Source organism: Solanum dulcamara, chromosome 8 (assembly GCF_947179165.1).
Source record: "Solanum dulcamara chromosome 8, daSolDulc1.2, whole genome shotgun sequence".
NCBI classification, from domain to species: Eukaryota; Viridiplantae; Streptophyta; class Magnoliopsida; order Solanales; family Solanaceae; genus Solanum; species Solanum dulcamara.
The window spans coordinates 4,032,545-4,052,338 of record NC_077244.1 but is presented as its reverse complement, the minus strand read 5'-3'; the positions used below and the strand labels follow the sequence as shown (position 1 = coordinate 4,052,338).

General features: G+C 35.1%; 1 protein-coding gene and 2 long non-coding RNA genes across 3 annotated transcripts; 1 reads left to right on the top strand and 2 right to left on the bottom strand.

Moving 5' to 3' along the window:
• Positions 1-7,676: 7,676 nt before the first annotated feature.
• Positions 7,677-9,694, bottom strand: LOC129898965 (uncharacterized). Its single transcript, XM_055973693.1, has 4 exons — positions 9,366-9,694; positions 9,094-9,214; positions 8,306-8,389; positions 7,677-8,096 (listed from the first exon to the last, which is right to left on the bottom strand). The coding sequence occupies exons 1-4, from the start codon at positions 9,692-9,694 to the stop codon at positions 7,677-7,679; spliced, it is 954 nt and encodes a 317-aa protein (XP_055829668.1).
• A 976-nt stretch (positions 9,695-10,670) lies between these two features.
• On the top strand, positions 10,671-12,687 carry LOC129901306 (uncharacterized). Its single transcript, XR_008769807.1, has 4 exons — positions 10,671-10,761; positions 10,855-10,946; positions 11,561-11,607; positions 12,305-12,687. It is a non-coding gene; the product is annotated as an uncharacterized LOC129901306 (long non-coding RNA).
• A 5,124-nt stretch (positions 12,688-17,811) lies between these two features.
• LOC129898568 (uncharacterized) lies at positions 17,812-18,452 on the bottom strand. The gene is made up of 2 exons (XR_008769397.1): positions 18,373-18,452; positions 17,812-18,248 (listed from the first exon to the last, which is right to left on the bottom strand). It is a non-coding gene; the product is annotated as an uncharacterized LOC129898568 (long non-coding RNA).
• Positions 18,453-19,794: the final 1,342 nt, after the last annotated feature.

The window sequence follows — 19,794 nt, the reverse complement described above, 5'->3', positions numbered from 1 at the left end:
TGTGATTGTGGTTTATATGACATCGTTGTGAATATTTATCTTGCTTCACTCTTTATTTGTGCATATATTGCATTTGTGATGGCTGAGAAATGATATGAGTAAGTTACTAGATATTGGGACTGAGGTTTCTACCGATCGAGGTGATTTACCGAGGTTTGTTTCGACAACCGAGGTCTCTTCAGGCAGATATTGGCTGAGGTCATTTTCGGCAGTTACATGATATATGTGAGTCCCCCATGGTTTCCGATCTGAGGTGATCAACGGATGTGTATCGTAGGACAAATATGCATCATGATATTTGACATTACATTTGTATTCATTTATTCATGTGATTGATTATAACCGAAATTATATGTGTTTGCCTGAGTATGGTGGTGAGAATGTATTGGTGCTTCTATTGTGGATTGTCTAGTATTTTTAGTGCTATTGTAATATAAACTGTATAGATTGGGCTGTCTGAGTGCAGGTGTGTAGTTATGGAGGATTGTGGTTGGGATGTCAGGAGTACCCGTGTTCCACATTGCTTTACTTAGGGTTTACTTTCCATTTTGCCGAGTACCATGTTATTGGTGCTCACCCCTTGCTTCTACATTTGTGTAGGATCTAAGCCCGGCGCGTCCTGCTCATAGTACTCTTTGACCGGTCTGAGCGTTTGGACACTTGAGAGGTAGCATCTTGTCCTATTCGGTAGACTCTCGGCGTTCATTACTTTATGTTTTGTTCTAATTGAGAACTGAGACATATATTCTTGTATCTTTTCCATTTTTTTGAAATAGTGGCTTGTACATGTGACACCAAATCTTGGGTATTTTAGAATTTACTTTCTGCTTATCCTTACTTTTTGACTCATCTTGGTGGGTTAGGCGAGTGTCATCACACCTAATTTCAAGTTGTGACAACTGTCACGCTCCGAGAGGGCCCTCTTTGCTCTGGACAGGAGCGCTTACCCTAGTCGTGGCCGCCACTCAGAAACCATCTCTGGCCTCCGAGAGAACTACTTGGTCTCATCACTTATTTGTTCATCAGCGGATAACTTAAGTGAAAATAAGAATACTGATGTGGGCTCGCCATCATCAACATCAAAAGAAAGAAATAATCCTTAGAAGAAGTAGTTTCAAAGGAGAACTACTCTAATTACATCATCAAACTCTGTTTATGAAGCCTCTAACACTATCAGACAGTGCCAATGAAATGTCCATGGCTACCTTAAAAGAAATATAATACTCAACAATAATAAAATGATAAAGATTTCCTCCAAATATAAGGACTCACCAAATAGCTGAAAAGTAATGATCTTCAATGATGCGCCTGCTGAGGATCTCTAACACCTGTATATGTATCATAAAATGATGCAGGTTGAATGACGTCAGTACATAGAATGTACGAGTATGTAAAATGGCAGGAAAGTAAGGACAGATATCAAGAAACTCCTCTCAGGAAGACTCAGCTCAGAACTCAACATCATCTTAACATCAATATGTAATTCAAGTTTAAAAATAATAATAAGCAATGCTTACTCAGTTATGAGTTTCTCTAACTGACAACCATCACTTATGAGCTAGTTATGATATAAAGAAGCGATGTCGTTGCCACATCCATCCAATACCTTGCCAAGGTAAAGGACATCACCATCTTGGATCCAATCATCAAAGTCCTCTTTTTGGGACTTAAAAGGCATAGCCTCCATCCTACGCTGACTACATAGTTATAGGGTTTTAGTCAATTAAAGTCTTATCCAACTCGGTGCTTAATACTACTCCCAAAATATATACTCATATTAACATCATCATCTATTCTTATTGGACTTTTATTTAAAATATCAAACTCATCTCATTATCTCTTCATCAATCATTACACTTTAAAACAACATTTATTTCTCCCCAAAACATCTTGCTCAAAACATCATTTAATTCAAAGAATCAAATTCATTTAAACTCAATTCTTTTGATCTTTCAAAACTCAATAAAATACATATATAGTAATAATTCAAATCACTCTTCTCGTTAATAAATATTAAAAGTCAATATCTTTACTCAAAACATGCGTAAATTATTCATAAACATCAAATCAATTAAAGTTAATGGGAAAGTAGTCACGAACAATAATTTCAATAATATGAGAGAAAAAAATAATAATAATCTCAATGCATAATTATATCTAACTCAATAGAAGAAGAATTAACTCATTTAGAATTTAATAATTAGGGTAAAACTCAACTATAACTCAATTACGATGAATTTAAATATTGGGCGCATGGATGAAATCAATCAATTGCTATGAATAACCTTAAATACCTGGAATCCGAAGCTTTACTCCGAATTGAAGAACTCAATGAACACTTTTGAACCCCTAGTCTTTTCTCCTCGCCGAAGCATTTTGTGTACTACCCGAAGTATAAGAATCACCGAAATAGTATTTCTACACTACTAAAAACTAAAACTATATTTGAGAATGAGTAAAGAAATGTATAGAGAGAAGAGTTGCTTGAGAAAGCTTGATGAATAAAATGGGGAAATAAGGTGGGAATTTATAGGTGTGGATGAGGGACCTATTAACAATAAATAAAAATAATTACAAAGGATGATCTTGAAAATTCAATGGAGGATTGTGATGTCATGGTTGATGTCAAATGGAGGACTATTGAATTCATGGGTGATGTCAAATGGATCTAGATTTTTTCATGGTTGTGAGATGAACTTTCTTTGAATGGAATATCCTTTTTTAGAGCTGCGTTTGAACAAGATAACTTCCTCATTAGGATTTGGTGTCTCATGTGAATTGTAGGTATAGAAGACTAATTTCATTTCGTTTAATAATCAACCAATTTAGAGCATCCTACAGTGAGATATTATTTTTATTCTACAAATACTTCATTTAGTCATAGCACCATAACTTGCAAAAATTAATTTATTTAATCTACTTAGCCTCCGAATCTTAAGATATGATACCACGAAAGTTGTAGGTGATAATATTATAGTTATTCAGAAATTTGAATCACCTAATTTAGATCAACCTATGAAAAGTTATGCCCAAAATACAAAACCAGTATAATTTTCATCGAGAATTGAAACAACCACATACAACGTTATAGGAAGTGTTACAGCCACGCACCGTGGTTGTTACTTTATTGCATTCTAGGGTTATTTCATGCGCCGTGGTTGTTACTTTATTTCATTCGAAAGATGTGACACACACGTAGTTTTTACTTTGTTGCATTCGAGAGACCTTCCACGCACCGTGGTTTTTATTTTAGCATCTCATTATGCACTCATTGCATTGAATCGATTTGATTATCTGAGTATTTTCTCTTACTGTGTGTAATTGTGAATAATATACATGCGATATTGATGATATTTATCTGGACTGTTGAAATAACTTGATTTACGTACTACATGAGTTATATCTATTTATACTGTTAGATTGGGCTGCTCTGTTTGCAAGTTGTAGTGATGGAAGTTCGGATAGTGTGTTAGGAGTACTTATTTTTATTTAGCTTTATCTGTCTTTATTGTATTATAACTTGCTGAGTACCGTGTTATTTGGTACTCACCCCTTTCTATTTACACTTGTGTAGGTTCCGATCCTGGACAGTGATACTGATTTCCTTCTTCTTCATCCGTGGCTATCGAGGATACTTGAGAGGTAGCTATTGACGCCAGTGCTCTCTCTTATTTCTTTTATATGCTTTGTTCTATTTGAGAAACAAATATATTGAGACTTGTACTTATCTTTCTTTTTTATTGTATTATAGGCTTATTCATGTGAAAACTAGTCCTTTGGGATATTGTAGATGACAAAGACTTCTGCTTTTATATACTTATCTATCTATTTAGACTGTTTCTGCTTTATTTCCGCATTTATTTGGGTTTGGGTTGATTTATCTTGGTGGGTTGAGATGAGTGCTATCTGTCACGCCCCGGGAGGGTACCCTAGACGTAACCGGCACTCAGAAACCATTTCTGGCTCCCAAGCGAACCACATAGCCTAATCACACATCCGTTCATTCATTCATTCAGCGGAAAGTTTAAAAGTAAAGAATAATTTAGCGGGCAACTCAAATCATCCATTCAATTCAAAGAATAAAGGCCATGGGCCGACAGATCAACTAAAATATTTGTCATTTAAAAGTAGTTTGACAAGAATAACTCAAGGATAAAAATACTCAATCGACTCATCACTATCTAGTCTATAAAGCCTCTATCACTACTATCTAATTGGTGCCGATGACAAGTTCATGGCTACCTCAAATAAAAATGGAAAAAGGCTAACTCGATGCAAGATTACATAAGCGGTGTCCTCCGAATGTAGGGGAGGACTCAACAATACGCTGAGTGTGTATAGATCCTCAATGGTGCTCCTATTGACGATCTCTTAAACCTGTCTCTGCATCATGAAACGATGCAGGTCCAAATGGACGTCAGTACGTAGAATGTACGAGTATGTAATATGGCAGAATAAAACATACCTCAAGGAAGAATAACATCGGATCAACTATCTCGAATCAGAAAGGTAGGAGAGACTCACATAAGACGTCATTAGTCTAAAGTAAGAATACATTTCTAGACAAATACCAATCACACATCATACAATCCAATCCAATCATACACGATACAGTTCAATCAAATCATATATTATCTGATTCAATCCAATCGTATACAATCGGTTCAACCCGGTCATATATGATCCGATCCAATCCAATCATACATCCTTCCATTCAACTCAATCAACCTATCATCTAATCCAATCCAGTCCAATCATATACGATCAAATCACAATTCATCTAATCAAATCCGATCAATGCAATCAAATCACAATCAACTCAAGGGCTCAACTCAATAAATATGCAAATTTAATTATGCAATGTCTTACAATTCAACTCAATCATCTACAATCACAATCAAACCAATCAGATCAAGCACAATCCATTCAATTGGGAGTTTCTCTAACCGACAACCATCACCATATGAGCGAGTGATAGTACAACAAGCCGACGTTGTTGCCGCGTCCGTTCATACCTTGCCAGGGTACGAACGCATCAACCAATCATGGATCCAATCCAACCGAGTCCTATAATGTCAGGAAAAATATTTTGGGGAAGCATCCGACTTTAACGGTTCAATCCCCTCCTACGTTTGGCGACGTAGTTTATTGGTTCGAGTATGGACTATACTCTTACCCAATTCGGTGCTCGATACTCCTCCCAAGACTCAATATGCTCATATCTATCAAATGAGTAAAATACTCAAAATGCTCATTCAGTCTCATCGGACTCTTTCAAATCAACTCATTTAGTCTCATTGGACTCTTTTCAAAACTCAATCAAATCTGGCCTCATTGGACCTTCTTTCAAATCGACTCATCTCAAATCATCAAACTCTTCTCTTTAAAATCTATACAACCTCAAAAATTGACATTTTAAAGTAAAAATACTCCACTTACTTATACTCAAAATACTCGGGTTCAAAAATAATTAAAAGACTTCTCAAACTCAACTCATGCTTAAACTCTTTTCTAAATCAAAGATAAAACTAATAATTATTTAGACTCAAAATAGTGTATAAATAGGTTATGCAAAAAGGTTCACAAATACTTTATTTAAAGCTCCTACTCAAGAGATAATTTATTTTTAAAATATTCCTAAGACTCCAATCAACTCAAATTATGCACATCATATACCACAAAATCACATTAGACTCCAATCCACTTCATCACATAACATCCTCATCAATATACCTCTTCATCAATCATTCTACACATATTAAATAAGCACCATTCACGTCATCCCTCACATCGTCATCAAAACATCATCATCACATCATCATCATATATTATCATTTACATCATCATCAAACATTTACTCTAAAATCCTTATTTTTATGTCCTATGTTCATTTTATAGAAGCAAAGGGACATTCTTAACTAACCAATTCATTCTTTTCATTCCAATCAATACATATATACACACAACTATCCATCTCAACCTCAAGACATTTATAACAAGAAATTTCATCTTGGGTTCATGTGAATGAAACATGAACCCATACTCTCAACAAAACTCAACTCAAGAGAATCGTCAATACCTATAAATCTATTACAAAGATACATTTGTAGTCAATAATATGAAAATTAACTATTTAGTAACTCAAGTCATTAAAAACATCAATCAACTAATAGTACTTAAAAACATTCCATAGTTTAGGAAAACTTTCAAGAAAACCTTCTTAGAAGGTTCAACTCTTTCACAACTTCTATCCAACACATATATGGGCATATGGAAGAACTAAATCCATATTTTAGGTTAGCCTTACATACCTTGTTTGAAGACTTTGAAGGAACTTGATGTTAGGTCTTCAATGGAAGACTTGAATCCTTGAAACTCTTGAAGGCACCCTTTGTTGGAGATGGATTTGGGGAAGAAGAAGAAGAAGAAGAAGAGAGAAAATATTAGGGCTTTTAGAGAGAGAGAGGGACTGAAAATATGGTCCCAAAACGTCCAAGGATAGGTATATATAATTAGGGAAAAAGTCCAAGTTGCCCCTCTTCAAAAATCTGAAAAATTGGGCAAAAGTCTTGCTGGCGCTATAGTGGCGCGTCGCGCCACTGCAGCGCCAAGCCAAAATAGGCCTAAAACCCTGCACATCTAATAGTGACACGTCACGCCAAGGATCAAATTACTGAGGCTGTTTTCTGGCGCTATAGTGGCGCGTCGCGCCACTGGGGCGCCAAGCCTATATTTCGCCCAGGCCTGAATATTCCTGCAGTGCTAGTTCGTAGTAAAATGGCCATAACTTTTGACTCCGTACTCCAAAAATTGCAATCTTGGTGGCGTTGGAAAGAAGACTCAAAGACCTTTAATTTGGTAGGTCGTGGTCCACCCAGTTCTTTATATAATAGGAGATATGGTCGTTTGAAGTTGACACTTAAACTAACTCGTCCAAAAACTTAATCAATTGGAGTTCTTTGGACTCGACTTGGTGTTAGAGATCCCTTATGACCCCTAAACACATCTATCACACTTCAAATACTTAGGAATTAATCCTAACTCATGTGTAGAATTACAAGTCCTCCAGTTCGAGTCTACCCACACGTGAAGAAATGTTCAAATCTTAGCGAAAAATTTTGAGGGGTGTTACACTATCACACCCGGATTAGGGTCGTGACAATCAGGCAAATCCAAGATTTCGAGAAAATGGGTGCACCATTACTTTAAAAATAAGATCTAAAAATTTACAATGACAATAACTTGATGAGAAAAAGATAATAAATTACATTATCACAAAAAATATCTCCAAATTACAATTGTACTCGACGAGACTTCATATTTTGAAAATGATCCATAATAGTATCATTACTTACTGTTGCAAATATCTTACGCTCTATCTTACAAACTAAACAACCATTCAAAAATTCTCCACCAATGCTATTACGTAGATCATTTTTGATGAGCTTCATTGAGGAGAATGTTCTTACCACACTTGCAGTAGCAACATGCAAAATCAATGTCAACTTTATAAGTAAATAAAAAAGAGACCAAGTTTGATCCAATTTTGTTTTTGTCATCATCATAGCAAGATCCTTAATCCCTTTTAAGTTGAGAAACTTATTATCACACTCTCAAGCATAGACAATGAAACTATCAAGCTAATAACTGAGATCTCAAAGTTGGTTATCACCAAACTAACTTGTGTAGTATTCGGCAACCTTCATTATTCTACTCTTGTTAAAATTAGCAAATGAATCACTAGGATCCAAACTAGCCATACCAAGGAGTAAGTCACTAGTCACAACATCAAAATGATTATTGAGCTCCTGGAGTTGCAAATTAATGACTGCATAAAATACTTCCTCGCGAAAGTGATGTAAATATGAAACTTCGGACTTCTTATGCTTTGACCTTGGATAGTATTCAGTCATGTTGGGAATCAAAATATCATGTTTAGCACAAAATGAATAAACCTCATCCATCAATGACTCCAGAACACTCTCTCTCATTGTTTGCAATTTTCTCTTTGAAAGATTAAGCAATCCCATAGCATTGAAAATATCTTGATCTTTCTTTTGTAAAGCTTTGTTTAATTCATTTGTAAGAAGCAAAATCTTGAATATCAAATGCAACATAAATATAAATTCAAATTCTTGAATTTTATCTAAAGGTTTCCTGCTGCAAGTTTATCAAGATCATGTGGAAAATCTTCTTTCATATCTTTAAGCACATTAGCAATTGAAGAAAATATAATCACAAAATTTTCCAAGGTCTTGAAATGGGATCCCCAACGAGTATCACCTGGTCGTTGGAGGTCACGTACTTGATTTAATCCTTGCCCAGTAAGAATTTCTCCAGATTTAAGCAATTCTTCCATCTTGTCAACTTGGTGTTGTCGAAGTAAGTCCTTGCGTTTAAAAGATGTTCCAATAGTATTTAATACATTAGTGACAACTTAAAAGAAATTTTTCACATTCGGATGCTTTTTAGAAAGAGCCACAAGTGTCAATTGCAATTGGTGATAAAAACAGTGAACACAATATGCAGACGGAGCATCTTACAAAATCAAAGACTTGAGGCCATTTTTTTCTCCTTGCAAATTACTAGCTCCATCGTAACATTTTCCACGTAATCTTGATAGGCACAATGAGTGATCCAAAAGTAAAGAGTAAATTACTTTTTGCAATGATCTTGGGAATGTATCACTCACATGAACAATACCCAAAAAGCTTTTTATTAACTCTCCATTTTTGTTAACTGGTAAAGTTGCTGCCATGTGACCAGGAGGTCACGGGTTCAAGCCTTGGAAACAGCCTCTGGTAGAAAATGCAAGGTAAGGCTGCGTACAATAGACCCTTGTGGTCGGGCCCTTCCCCGGACCCTGCGCATAGCGGGAGCTTTAGTGCACCGGGCTGCCCTTTATCGTAAAACTAGTTCCATTTGCTCTTTATGTGAGATGTCATTCGATTCATCAACTAGTATTCCAAAATAATCACCATCCAAGTCTTTGATGATAGCTTTAATTGTTTTTTTAGCAAAAGCATCCATAATCTCTTTTTGAATTATCGAACGAATCATCATTTTATTTTTTGAAACATGTTGTAATATTACCTTTTTCACATTCGGACAGTTAACCCCATGAAATTCCAAAAGTACAAGAAAAAGACCTTTGTATTCAGAATCTTCACTCTCGTCATGACCACAAAATGGTAATCCGTTTCTTAGGAGAGACCTTACCACATCGATTGAGGCATTTAAGCGAATTCGATAATTACTTCTTGTTTTTTCACTTTTCTTGTAAAGAGAAGATTGAATTTATTGACGTTTATTCGCAAAATCAACCATCCTATTCAAACATTTGTTATGAATACTATTTACCTCACCAACTGCAATCAAATTCTTTCTGAACCATGGTTCCAACTTCTAAAACCATCTTGTGTAAATGATTTTTTTCCGCATTTCCACGACTTTCAAATTCATTCTTAAACAGATAACAACACAAACAAAATATAGCATCATCTCGAATATTAGAATCATATTCAAAAATGAGTTTTCTTTCTTTGGGATCTTGTTTAAGAGATCCAACCCCAAGAATACAATCAGCATTTGAAGGAGAAAGTGGAATTGTCTCGCTTTGAACTTCTGGAACTACATGTGAACTAATAGATGGACCGGCACTAGAACGCGGTTGCTTAATCAAGAATTTATTCATTTAGATATTAAAGGATAAATGTTCTTGATTGTGAAAAGTATGTGATTCTCTTATTTTATTTTAAATTTGCAAGTTAAAATTTGCGAATAAGTTGAATAATAATTTGAATTTTGTAGGAACATTTATCCTCGAATATCTAAATGGATAAATTCTTGATTAAGCAACTTTGTTCTAGTGTCGTTCCATCTATTAGTTCACATGTAGTTCCAGAAGTTCAAAGAGAGACAATTCAACTTTCTTCTTCAAATGTTGATTTTATTCTTGGGGTTGGATCTCTTAAACGGGATCCCAAATAAAAAAACACATCTTTGAATATGATTCTAATATTCGAGATGTTGTGAGGATACATTATATTCTGATGGGGCCTTATCAACCGAAACTTTGTGTATACCCTAAAACAAAATTTGGGACCAAGGATCATCAATTTAATCCTGAGTGGTTTAAGCCTCCACATTCCTCTTGGTTGGAATATAGCATAATGTTACGCCCCTCACTTTTAAACTTGGAATGTCTTCTAAGTTCCTTAGACATTATCATGAGAGCCGGATAAGCTATGGCACTATCAAACGATTCTAAGGAAGGGAGGGATGTTATATCCCGCACTTTTGGGCATTCGGAAAGAAAGAAAAAAAAATTGATTTGCAAGGAATGACGTTGTGATTTATTTTGTTTGTTCTAGTTTGTACCGGGGTGATGTTCATGGAAAAATATTGATGTGGGAATACAGAGGAAGGCCGAGGGAAAAATTGGAATTTTGGAGAGTAGTTTGTGAGTTGCAAAAAGAGAGAAGACTTGTAGTTTTTGGGCTTAAATAATAATTGCAATAAAGTATTTGGGCTCTCATAATAGCAATAGTAATAGAAGACTTGAGGCCCAACACAAGGAAGGGCCCAAGTCTTGAAAAGCTTGTTCATTAATTAAAGTGGCCTACATATATATGTTTTATGACTTATTTCCCTCATCCATATCCCATAAGTCCTTTTCTTCAAGAGAGTTCAAGAAGAGAGAAGAAGAAAAAGAAACCTTGAGCTAGAGAGAGAGAGCTCGGATTTGGGAGGAAAAAATAGGTACGTTCCGATTTTGCTCCGTAAATTTATTATTTAAAATATCCTACGGTGGTATAGAGGTGTTTGATAGCATAAAAAACCATTTTGGAGCAGCAAAAATGAGCTGCAAACAGTCCGCAACTTTCAGCACGCTAAAGAGGTTTCCGAGGCACAATTTTGGCTAGTTTTGGCCAATTTCGGGTAAGGTAAGGTTCTCCTTTAAATTTGGACTTTATGGGGTTGTTTTGAAGTGTATTAGGTACATTTTATACTGCTGAAAGTATAAAAAAGTCGTGGATATGCTCAGCGAAAGAAACAATCTAAATTGAAGTCGTCATTGTTAAATTGTAGTCGAAGTGAGGCGTTGTGTGTTTGGAGGCGGCTTCTGGTTGTGTGGTGTGTGTTGCAGGGCCTAAATGGGTTCTAAAAGAGTTGGGGGAGATGCTTGTTGCATCCACACGACCCCCGCTTTGTACGGTTAAAGGTTTTGCAAAATGGAAGCTAGAAACCTTATTTTGGTATCGTAGTTTCGAGCGAGTCGTTTGGAGTTTATATTGCGTAATGTTGCCATGTTATATATATATATATATGAGCTGCTGGTTATGTTTTTGGTTGGATGTAGGTATTAAGTATGTAATTGGGGATTCGGATAGGGCACATTATAGGGGAGGTGCTGTCTGATTTCCATTAACTTCTTAACTAGTCAAAGAACTAGTCAAGAATGCGAGCGAGGAGATGAATTCTATGAACAATCGTGTGTAACCTAAGGCGCTGAAAAGTCTAAGGTTGTTAATACTCGTATTGCTTTCATGTTACCTAGGTTCAAAGGACGACGAGGCGAACGGGATAAAGAGTAACCCGTAAGAGGTATGTAAGGACTATTCTTTCTCTTCTTTTGGCATGTCTTAGAGGCAAGCAAAAGGTGATATGATCTCTGAAATAATTTCATTTCTAAGTGTCTCTTATTCACTTCTGGATGATGAACTACTTTCCTAGAACTTTCTATATGTTAAGGAAGTAATGAATGTACAGACTCCTAGTCTTAAAGACTATATGATGATAAGTGCTTCCGATTTCATAAGTGGCTAGTATTACTTTAGCACATGTCTAGGATCCCTGAGATTTCAATTGATGCAGCCCCTAAGGGCAACTAGAACACACGTGAGGTGATCACATTACTACTATGATCCTCAGACGCTAGCTTATTCTTTTTATACGGTCGAGTCTCCAATAATGATTTAAACTACATTAGTTGCTCACTACTCTACTCGTGTGTACGGTAACATATCTTTCTCCGAGTCCCGGTCCGGCTACAGATTCATGCTTAATCTCACTGCATTGTTCACCGAGTCCCTCACTAGAGGGCCGGGTACGTATGTATATATATGATAATGTGATGTAATAAGGTGGTGATAGCGCCGGACCTATGATAGTCCTACAGGTATGCTTCCCCGATTCCCTGAAAGGGCCGGCTATATTGTATAATTTCAGCATGCATGTTTATGATTCCCAGGATTCAGGTACAGGTTCCTTATATGACATATTCCCTGCTTCTCTGTGTCAGATATGTTTCCAGCTATGTTATGCTATACTATGTTTCACATACTCAGTACATATATCGTACTGACCCTCTTTCTTCGGGGGGCTGCGTTCATGCCCGCAGGTACATATACACCATTTGGGGATCCGCCAGCATAGGAGTTCCACTCAGCAGTCCGAAAGTGCTCCATTGTGCTGGAGCCTGATTTTGGGTACTAAACCTTATTGTATATATTTGTTTTGCTCACGGGTACGACGGGGGCCCTGTCCCGCCTTATGTTACTGTTTTCTTACTCTTAGAGGTCTGTGGATACGGATGTGGGTTGTATGTATGTGGGTTGTATGTGTACGTGAGTTGTATATATATGTATGTACAGCTGTATTGATATGACTTATGATTTTGGGGCATTCCCTGTGTCGTGGCGGCCTTGACGGCTCGCGTATATGCGTGTTATAGAACAACCCTATACATTACTACAGCCTCGTCGACTCGTATGTTTTCTTACCTGTTGATGCATTTTGAGTATAAATAGGAGATGGGTTATGTATGGTTGGCAGGGGTACACGTGGGTGTACAGTTCGAGCACCCGTTACGGCCTACGGGGTTGGGTCGTGACACATAAATGATGATAATATATTTTGTTTGTGTTGTTATCTGTTTAAGAATGAATTTGAAAGTCTTGACAATGCAAGAAAATCATTTACACAAGATGGTTTTAGAAATTGGAACCATGTTCCGAAAATAACTTGATTACATGTTGGTGAGGTAAATAGTATTCATAACAAATGCTTGAATAGGATTGTTGATTTTGCGAATCAACGTCAATCAATTCAATCTTCTCTTCACAATCAAAGTGAAAAAACAAGAAGTGATTATCAAATTCGCTTAAATGCCTCAATCGATATGGTAAGGTATCTCCTAAGAAATGGATTACCATTTCGTAGTCATGATGAGAGTGAAGATTCTGAATACAAAGGTATTTTTCTTAAACTTTTGAAATTTCATGGGGTTAACCATTCGGATGTGGAAAAGGTAATATTACAACATGCTCTAAGAAATGATATGATGATTTGTTCGACAATTCAGAAAGAGATTATGGATGCTACACCACCATCAACAACAACAATCCACTGAAATCCCACAACGTGGAGTCTGGAGAGGGAGATTATGGATGCTAGTGCTAAAGAAACAATTAAAGCTATCATCAAAGACTTGGATGGTGATTATTTTAAAATACTAGTTGATGAATCGAATGACATGTCACATAAAAAGCAAATGGCACTAGTTTTACGATATGTTAACAAAAATGGAGATTTGATAGAAAGCTTTTTGGGTATTGTTCATGTGAGTGATACATCCGCAAGATCATTGCAAAAAGAAATTTCCTCTTTACTTTTAGATCACTCGTTGTGTCTATCAAGACTACATAGATAAGATTATGACGGAGCTAGAATATGCAAGGAGAAAACAATAGCCTCAAGTCTTTGATTTTGCAAGATGCTCTATCTGCATATTGTGTTCACTGTTTTGCTCACCAATTGCAATTGACACTTGTGGCTCTTTCTAAAAAGCATCCGAATGTGAAAATTTTCTTTTATGTTGTCACTAATTTATTAAATACTATAGGAACATCTTTTAAATGCAGGGACTTACTTTGACAACACCAAGTTGAGAAGCAATTGCTTAAATTTGGAGAAATTCTTACTGGGAAAGGATTAAATCAAGAACGTGGCCTCCAATGACCAGGTGATACTCATTGGGGATCCCATTTCAAGACCTTGGAAAATTTTGTGATTATATTTTCTTCAATTGCTAATGTGCTTAAAGATATGAAAGAAGATTCTCCACATGATCTTGATAAACTTGCAGCAGGAAACCTTTTAGATAAAATTCAAGAATTTGAATTTATCTTTATGTTGCATTTGATATTCAAGATGTTGCTTCTTCATATGAATTAAACAAAGCCTTACAAAAGAAAGATCAAGATATTGTCAATGCTATGGGATTGCTTAATCTTTCAAAGAGAAGATTGTGAACAATAAGAGAGAGGCTTGGAGTCATTGATGGATGAGGTTTATTCATTTTGTGGTAAACATGATATTTTGTTTCCCAACATAACTGAAGACTATCCAAGGTCAAAGCGTAAGAAGTCCGAAGTTTCATATTTACATCACTTTCATGTGGAAGTATTTTATGCAGTCATTGATTTGCAACTCCAGGAGCTCAATAATCATTTTGATTTTGTGACTAGTGAATTACTTCTTGGTATGGATACTTTGGATCTGAGTGATTCATTTTCTAATTTTAACAAGAGTAGAATAATGAAGTTGGCTGAATATTACACAAGTGAATTCGGTGATAACCAACTTCGAGATCTCAATTATCATCTTGATAGTTTCATTGTCTATGCTCGAGAGTGTGATAGCAAGTTTCTCAACTTAGAGGGGATTAAGGATATTGCTATGATGATGGCACAAAAAAAATTGGATCAAAATTGATTTCTTGTTTATTTACTTGTAAAGTTGACATTGATTTTGCATGTTGCTACTACAAGTGTGGAAAGAGCATTTTCCTCAATGAAGCTCATCAAAAATGATCTACGTAATAACATTGGTGAAGAATTTTTGAATGGTTGTTTAGTTTGTAAGATAGAGTGTAAGATATTTGCAACTGTAAATAATGATACAATTATGGATCGTTTCCAAAATATGAAGTCTTGTCAAGTACAATTGTAAATTGAAAATATTTTTTGTGATAATATAATTTATTATCTTTTTCTTGTAACTTGTCATTGTAAATTTTTAGATCTTATCTTTGAAGTAATGGTGCACCCATTTTCTCGAATTCCTGGATTCGCCTCTGCCCTTGACCCAAATTTAATACTTAAATTCGCCACTGGTGACAATAATATAGAAAAAAATTAATTAATGCTTTCTTGATTTAGTAAGATGGATCAACTAATATGGGGAGGAGGGAGTATTATTTTTTTCTTATTTCATGGAAACATTTCCTTTTCTTTTTTCGCTCTTAATTTCTTGAGTTAACTTTTCATAACTTATATTTCCAAGTGTATTCCTATCATGTTTCTTTTTAATCGAATACATTTTCCTAGTTTAAAATATGGTAATTTTCATTTTTACTATAATTTATTATATTATTGGAGATCTCATTCATTAAGACTAACAGTATGCAAATTATTTAGGCAAATATTTCAAGAAGCATTACATTTCTTTTCTATTTTTTTGTCAAAGACTATTGCATGTATCCAATCGTGTAGCAGTTTATTTTCTTCAAAACTCAAAATCATCCATTGTGATTGTTTTAATAATCTTACCTTTATAGGTACTGCAACGACTTGTCCCCGTAGTTATGGGTAGGCCAATAGGAAAGGATTTTGGGTCACAAAATTTCGGATAATAACTTCGAAAAAATTTAGCCTAGGCCAGACTTGGACGAATTCTGAGTCAGGTGAGGTTTAGGGTGACCTTGAAAATAGTGGGGGATCAAATCTCTAATTTGATTGGTTAATATGACTTGGTGCGAAAGGTGTACTTTAATACGTCTTGGGAAGGGGTAATGTTGTGAAATGGGAGTTTGGAGCTCAAGTTCCAAGCTCACTGTTTCCGTGCAACCCGCCAGAGTGGGATGGGTCACGCTAAAGTGGGGCAATTGCGACTTAAGACGGGAAAAAACCCCAGAAATAGTTTTGTTCTGCAAAAACTGTTCTTAAAATGTCAGGAGGCGACCCAGGGCGATTTTTATCATTTTTCCATAGATTCCCACGCTTAAGGTAAGATTTCTACTTCCTAAACTCATAATTCGATTCTAAAACCCATAGACTTGGGTGGGTGATCATTGGGGGAGGGTTTTAGACTGAAACCAATGGTGGAAAATAACCCTATGTTGGGGTTAGGATAATGGGTTTTGGCCTAGGAGAGGAATTATGTTATAATTCATGTGAATTAGGGATTTTATTGATCTTTGTATATATGTAACTTTTTTAGACCAAGAACTAGCAGAAAGAACCCGGAAAAGAAAAACTATTGCATCTTAGAGTGGTTGACGCTTGAATTCGAGGTAGATGATGGTTTTTTTCCTCTACGGGTTTCATGTACTTGCTAGATTACTTCATGGTATGCATATGTGTATATGAAATAGGGAAACATGCTAGAATTTATGTGAAATGATCACTTGCTAACTTGAATTGTGATGAACCTATTCTTAGTGATATGAAGTTGATAAATGAATGTAATTGTGGCTGTTTTGCATGTTTGGATCAGGTGTCATGTTCTGACACACATTTGAATCGGGTATCACGTTCCAACACATATTTGGATCAGGTGTCATGTTCTGACACAAACCTTGGATCGGGTGTCACGTTCCGACACAAGTTAACTGTTTGCAGGTCCCCTGAGTGGACCCTTATATGAAATTGTGTGATATTGAGGTTATTGAACTATGATCTTGCTGAGTATTGTTTGATATAAACATAGATAAGCTATTTTGTGTGTGTATATATATATATATGCGAATTATGTTGGGTTTACTTGTCCATGACTCGCTTATTGGCTAGTTGTGTGATCCTACAAGTACATTGTGGATTTTGTGTACTGATACTACAATTGCTCTGTCTTGGCTGAGTACAGGACATATTCAGCCGACTGCGGAGAGACCTCACCTAGAGGAGTGATCTTGTTCGAGTCTAAGGGTGATCTATTCCTTCATGTTGTCGTGGACTCTCTCATTTATCCTAGCCCTTCGTCCGGGACTTAGATGTTCAAACATTGGTTAACTCTTAATGATTTTCTTTTGGGGATTGCTTCTTTTTTCTTCTAGACTTGTTCGTTGTTTAGAATTTTGGTACGATTGACTTTCAGTTCCTAGGATGATTTCTGCATGGTAAGTTGTTGACTAGATTTTCTGAGTTTATGGGAACTCAGCCTTATTGCTATTTTCTAAGCTGCTTCCGCATATTTTATACTTCTTGCATCTCGTGATGTGATAGTTGGGCTATATTAATGATTCTTCCACCCGAGGATTAGTGTGGGTATCAGTCACGGCGGGTTAGGGGTCATGATAGTAGCATAGTTATATTTGAAAAATGACAAATATTTTAACAAACATTGATTACTAAAAGCGTAATTTCCCATCAAGACATGTCCTCTAAATATTTTAGAACATTAATATGAGTTTAGTTGGAGGGAAGGCATAGGCTTGTTAGTGTATGTCATAGTATTAGTCTTGTTTTTGTAATTCTTATCATATGTTATTTATTGTGTTTCGATTATTACACTATTTTATTATTATTATTATTATTTCTTTCTTGTAGACCTTAACAGTGGAACAAAATTGCAATTAACATCTCTACAATATCTGCTTGCTTGTGCGGTATAAATCAAGATGTTTACATTTTATTTTGTTAGTGAGAATGGTAATAAGACATTATTTATGCAGAATGATAGTTGAGCTCAAGTATTAAAACGTTAGATTAAAAGATGAATAGATCAATTCTCAATTAATAACATCCGCAATTTTAAACTAAACGTTTCTTTATTTTAATATATGGAAAAAACTTGAACTCTTAGTAACAAATCTAGAAAAATCCAAAATCAAAATCTATGGACTAAGTAGAATCTAAACATTCTAGTAAATAACTGGCAAGCAATAAATAAATAAATAAATAGTGTTATATCATTCTTTTAGGAACTCCATATCTCTCTAATCTGTCTTCGAGTTGATCCTCTTTATCCTTCAATTTCCAAAGATCACTTGTGGCCTCAAATCTTCCTTTCCTCGAATCAGTTCCACTTTCTTGATGATTTTTAATATAGTTTGTTCGTTGATCTATCTCTTGTCTCGTATCGACCAACTTCTCCCAATTCTTCTCAATTGTTTTGCCTTTTGAGGTAGACATTCTTGCTCTAATTTGATGTATAAGTACGTGAGTATATCAAACTAGCTCGAACAACTGTGAATACAAAAGTAACAAAGTTAATAAAAAATCAAATCAAAATATCATATATAATAAAAGTAACTTATTTTCTACTACGTTTAAAGAAAAATATGTATTGATTTTGTGGCTATGAACTTACGTTGATGATGAAGCCTAACTCTGTTTATTACATGCATCATACTTCATTTTTTTTTGTTTATATAGACATCAATAACTCAGTTTTTTCCTTAATTATTTTTTTCTCTTTTACTCGTGCAAATATATGTAAATATTACTAAAAAAGTAAGAATTACCATATTTTGAAAGAAAACCGCTTGAAAAACATTGGAAATGTTTTTTAAAAAAGTAATTAAACTCCAATAAAAGAGTGGACAAAGAAAAGGAAAATTTGATAAATGAAATAAGGAAATAATAACATACTGAAAAAGAGTTCTTCTAATTGTTTATTTATTTAATTTGGGTTCGTTCTTTTATTTTAAAGCAACTCAAGTTAGAAAAAAAAACTAAAAAAGAAATAAGTACATACCATTGAAACTAATTATAATAAGTAAGAAAATAAATAAATTGGTTTACATTATGCTAGTTTAACATTACCCCCTTGTGTCTCCCCGTTTATTATTAATATTATTGGTCAAAATATATTATATTTTTCTTAGTTCATGGAAACCTTTTCTTTCCATTTTCCTCTCTTAGTTTCTTAAGTTAACGTTTCCTAAATATATTTCCAAGTGTCTTAATTCCTAGCATGCTGCTTTGCAATCGAATATATTTTCCTAGTCTACAATAGGGTAATTTTTGTTTTTAGTAATATTTTTAATTGGCAATATTAAAAATAAAAAAGAAAATGATAAGAAAAGAATTGAAGGAGTGCCATATAAACAATAGAGAATTAACGTTAAATTTGGACTGGAGGTCCTATATTATTGAGATCCAAAAAAGGTCCAGTACAAAATCATAAAATAAAATGAATCTGACCGACCAAATGGCCCATTCAGGCAAATAAAAAATGCACATATGTAGTCTCATCACAGTATCTATACCTGCACTTCATCATCGCTTCTGTGAATGGCTTTTGTTTTGACTCTAATCGTAGGTATTTGTTGCTTATCCATGTTGAGGATTCTTAGGTATTGTAGAAAATGATGATACTGCTGCTTCTCTGCTTTGTTAATGGTTTCATTAACTATGAAATCTGCTAACTGATTGGCTTCTCTAAACACACGCCTAAGTTGAACATTCATTTATTTCATAACCTGTCTCTTTCCACCAACTACCATGGAATTCTCCAATATCTAGTTACCATATTCTTTAATGTCAAAGAGTCAGTTTCTAGCTTAACCTGGTTGAATCCGTGATTTAGAAATAATTGTAGTGCTTTCAAAATTGCCATAGCTTCTGCTTCCATGTTGGAAGCCAACCCTATACACTTTGATTCTGCATAGATCAGGTTTCCTTCCCTATTTCTGATACAAAATTCATATGCACTTTGCCCTGGGTTTCCTTTGCTTGCCCGATCAGTATTACATGTTATCCATCCTTCATCTGGAGGTCTCCAATTTTA

Bases quoted from the DNA above. Each gene is read 5' to 3' on its own strand.
- LOC129898965 (XM_055973693.1), bottom strand. From the start codon at position 9,694: ATGAATAAATTCTTGATTAAGCAACCGCGTTCTAGTGCCGGTCCATCT. The intron at 9,215-9,365 runs GTGAGGTAAATA...CGATGTGGTAAG, and splicing joins AAAGAATTTGATTGCAGTTG to GTCTCTCCTAAGAAACGGAT. The intron at 8,390-9,093 runs GTAATATTACAA...TTTAAACGCAAG, and splicing joins ACTGTCCGAATGTGAAAAAG to GACTTACTTCGACAACACCA.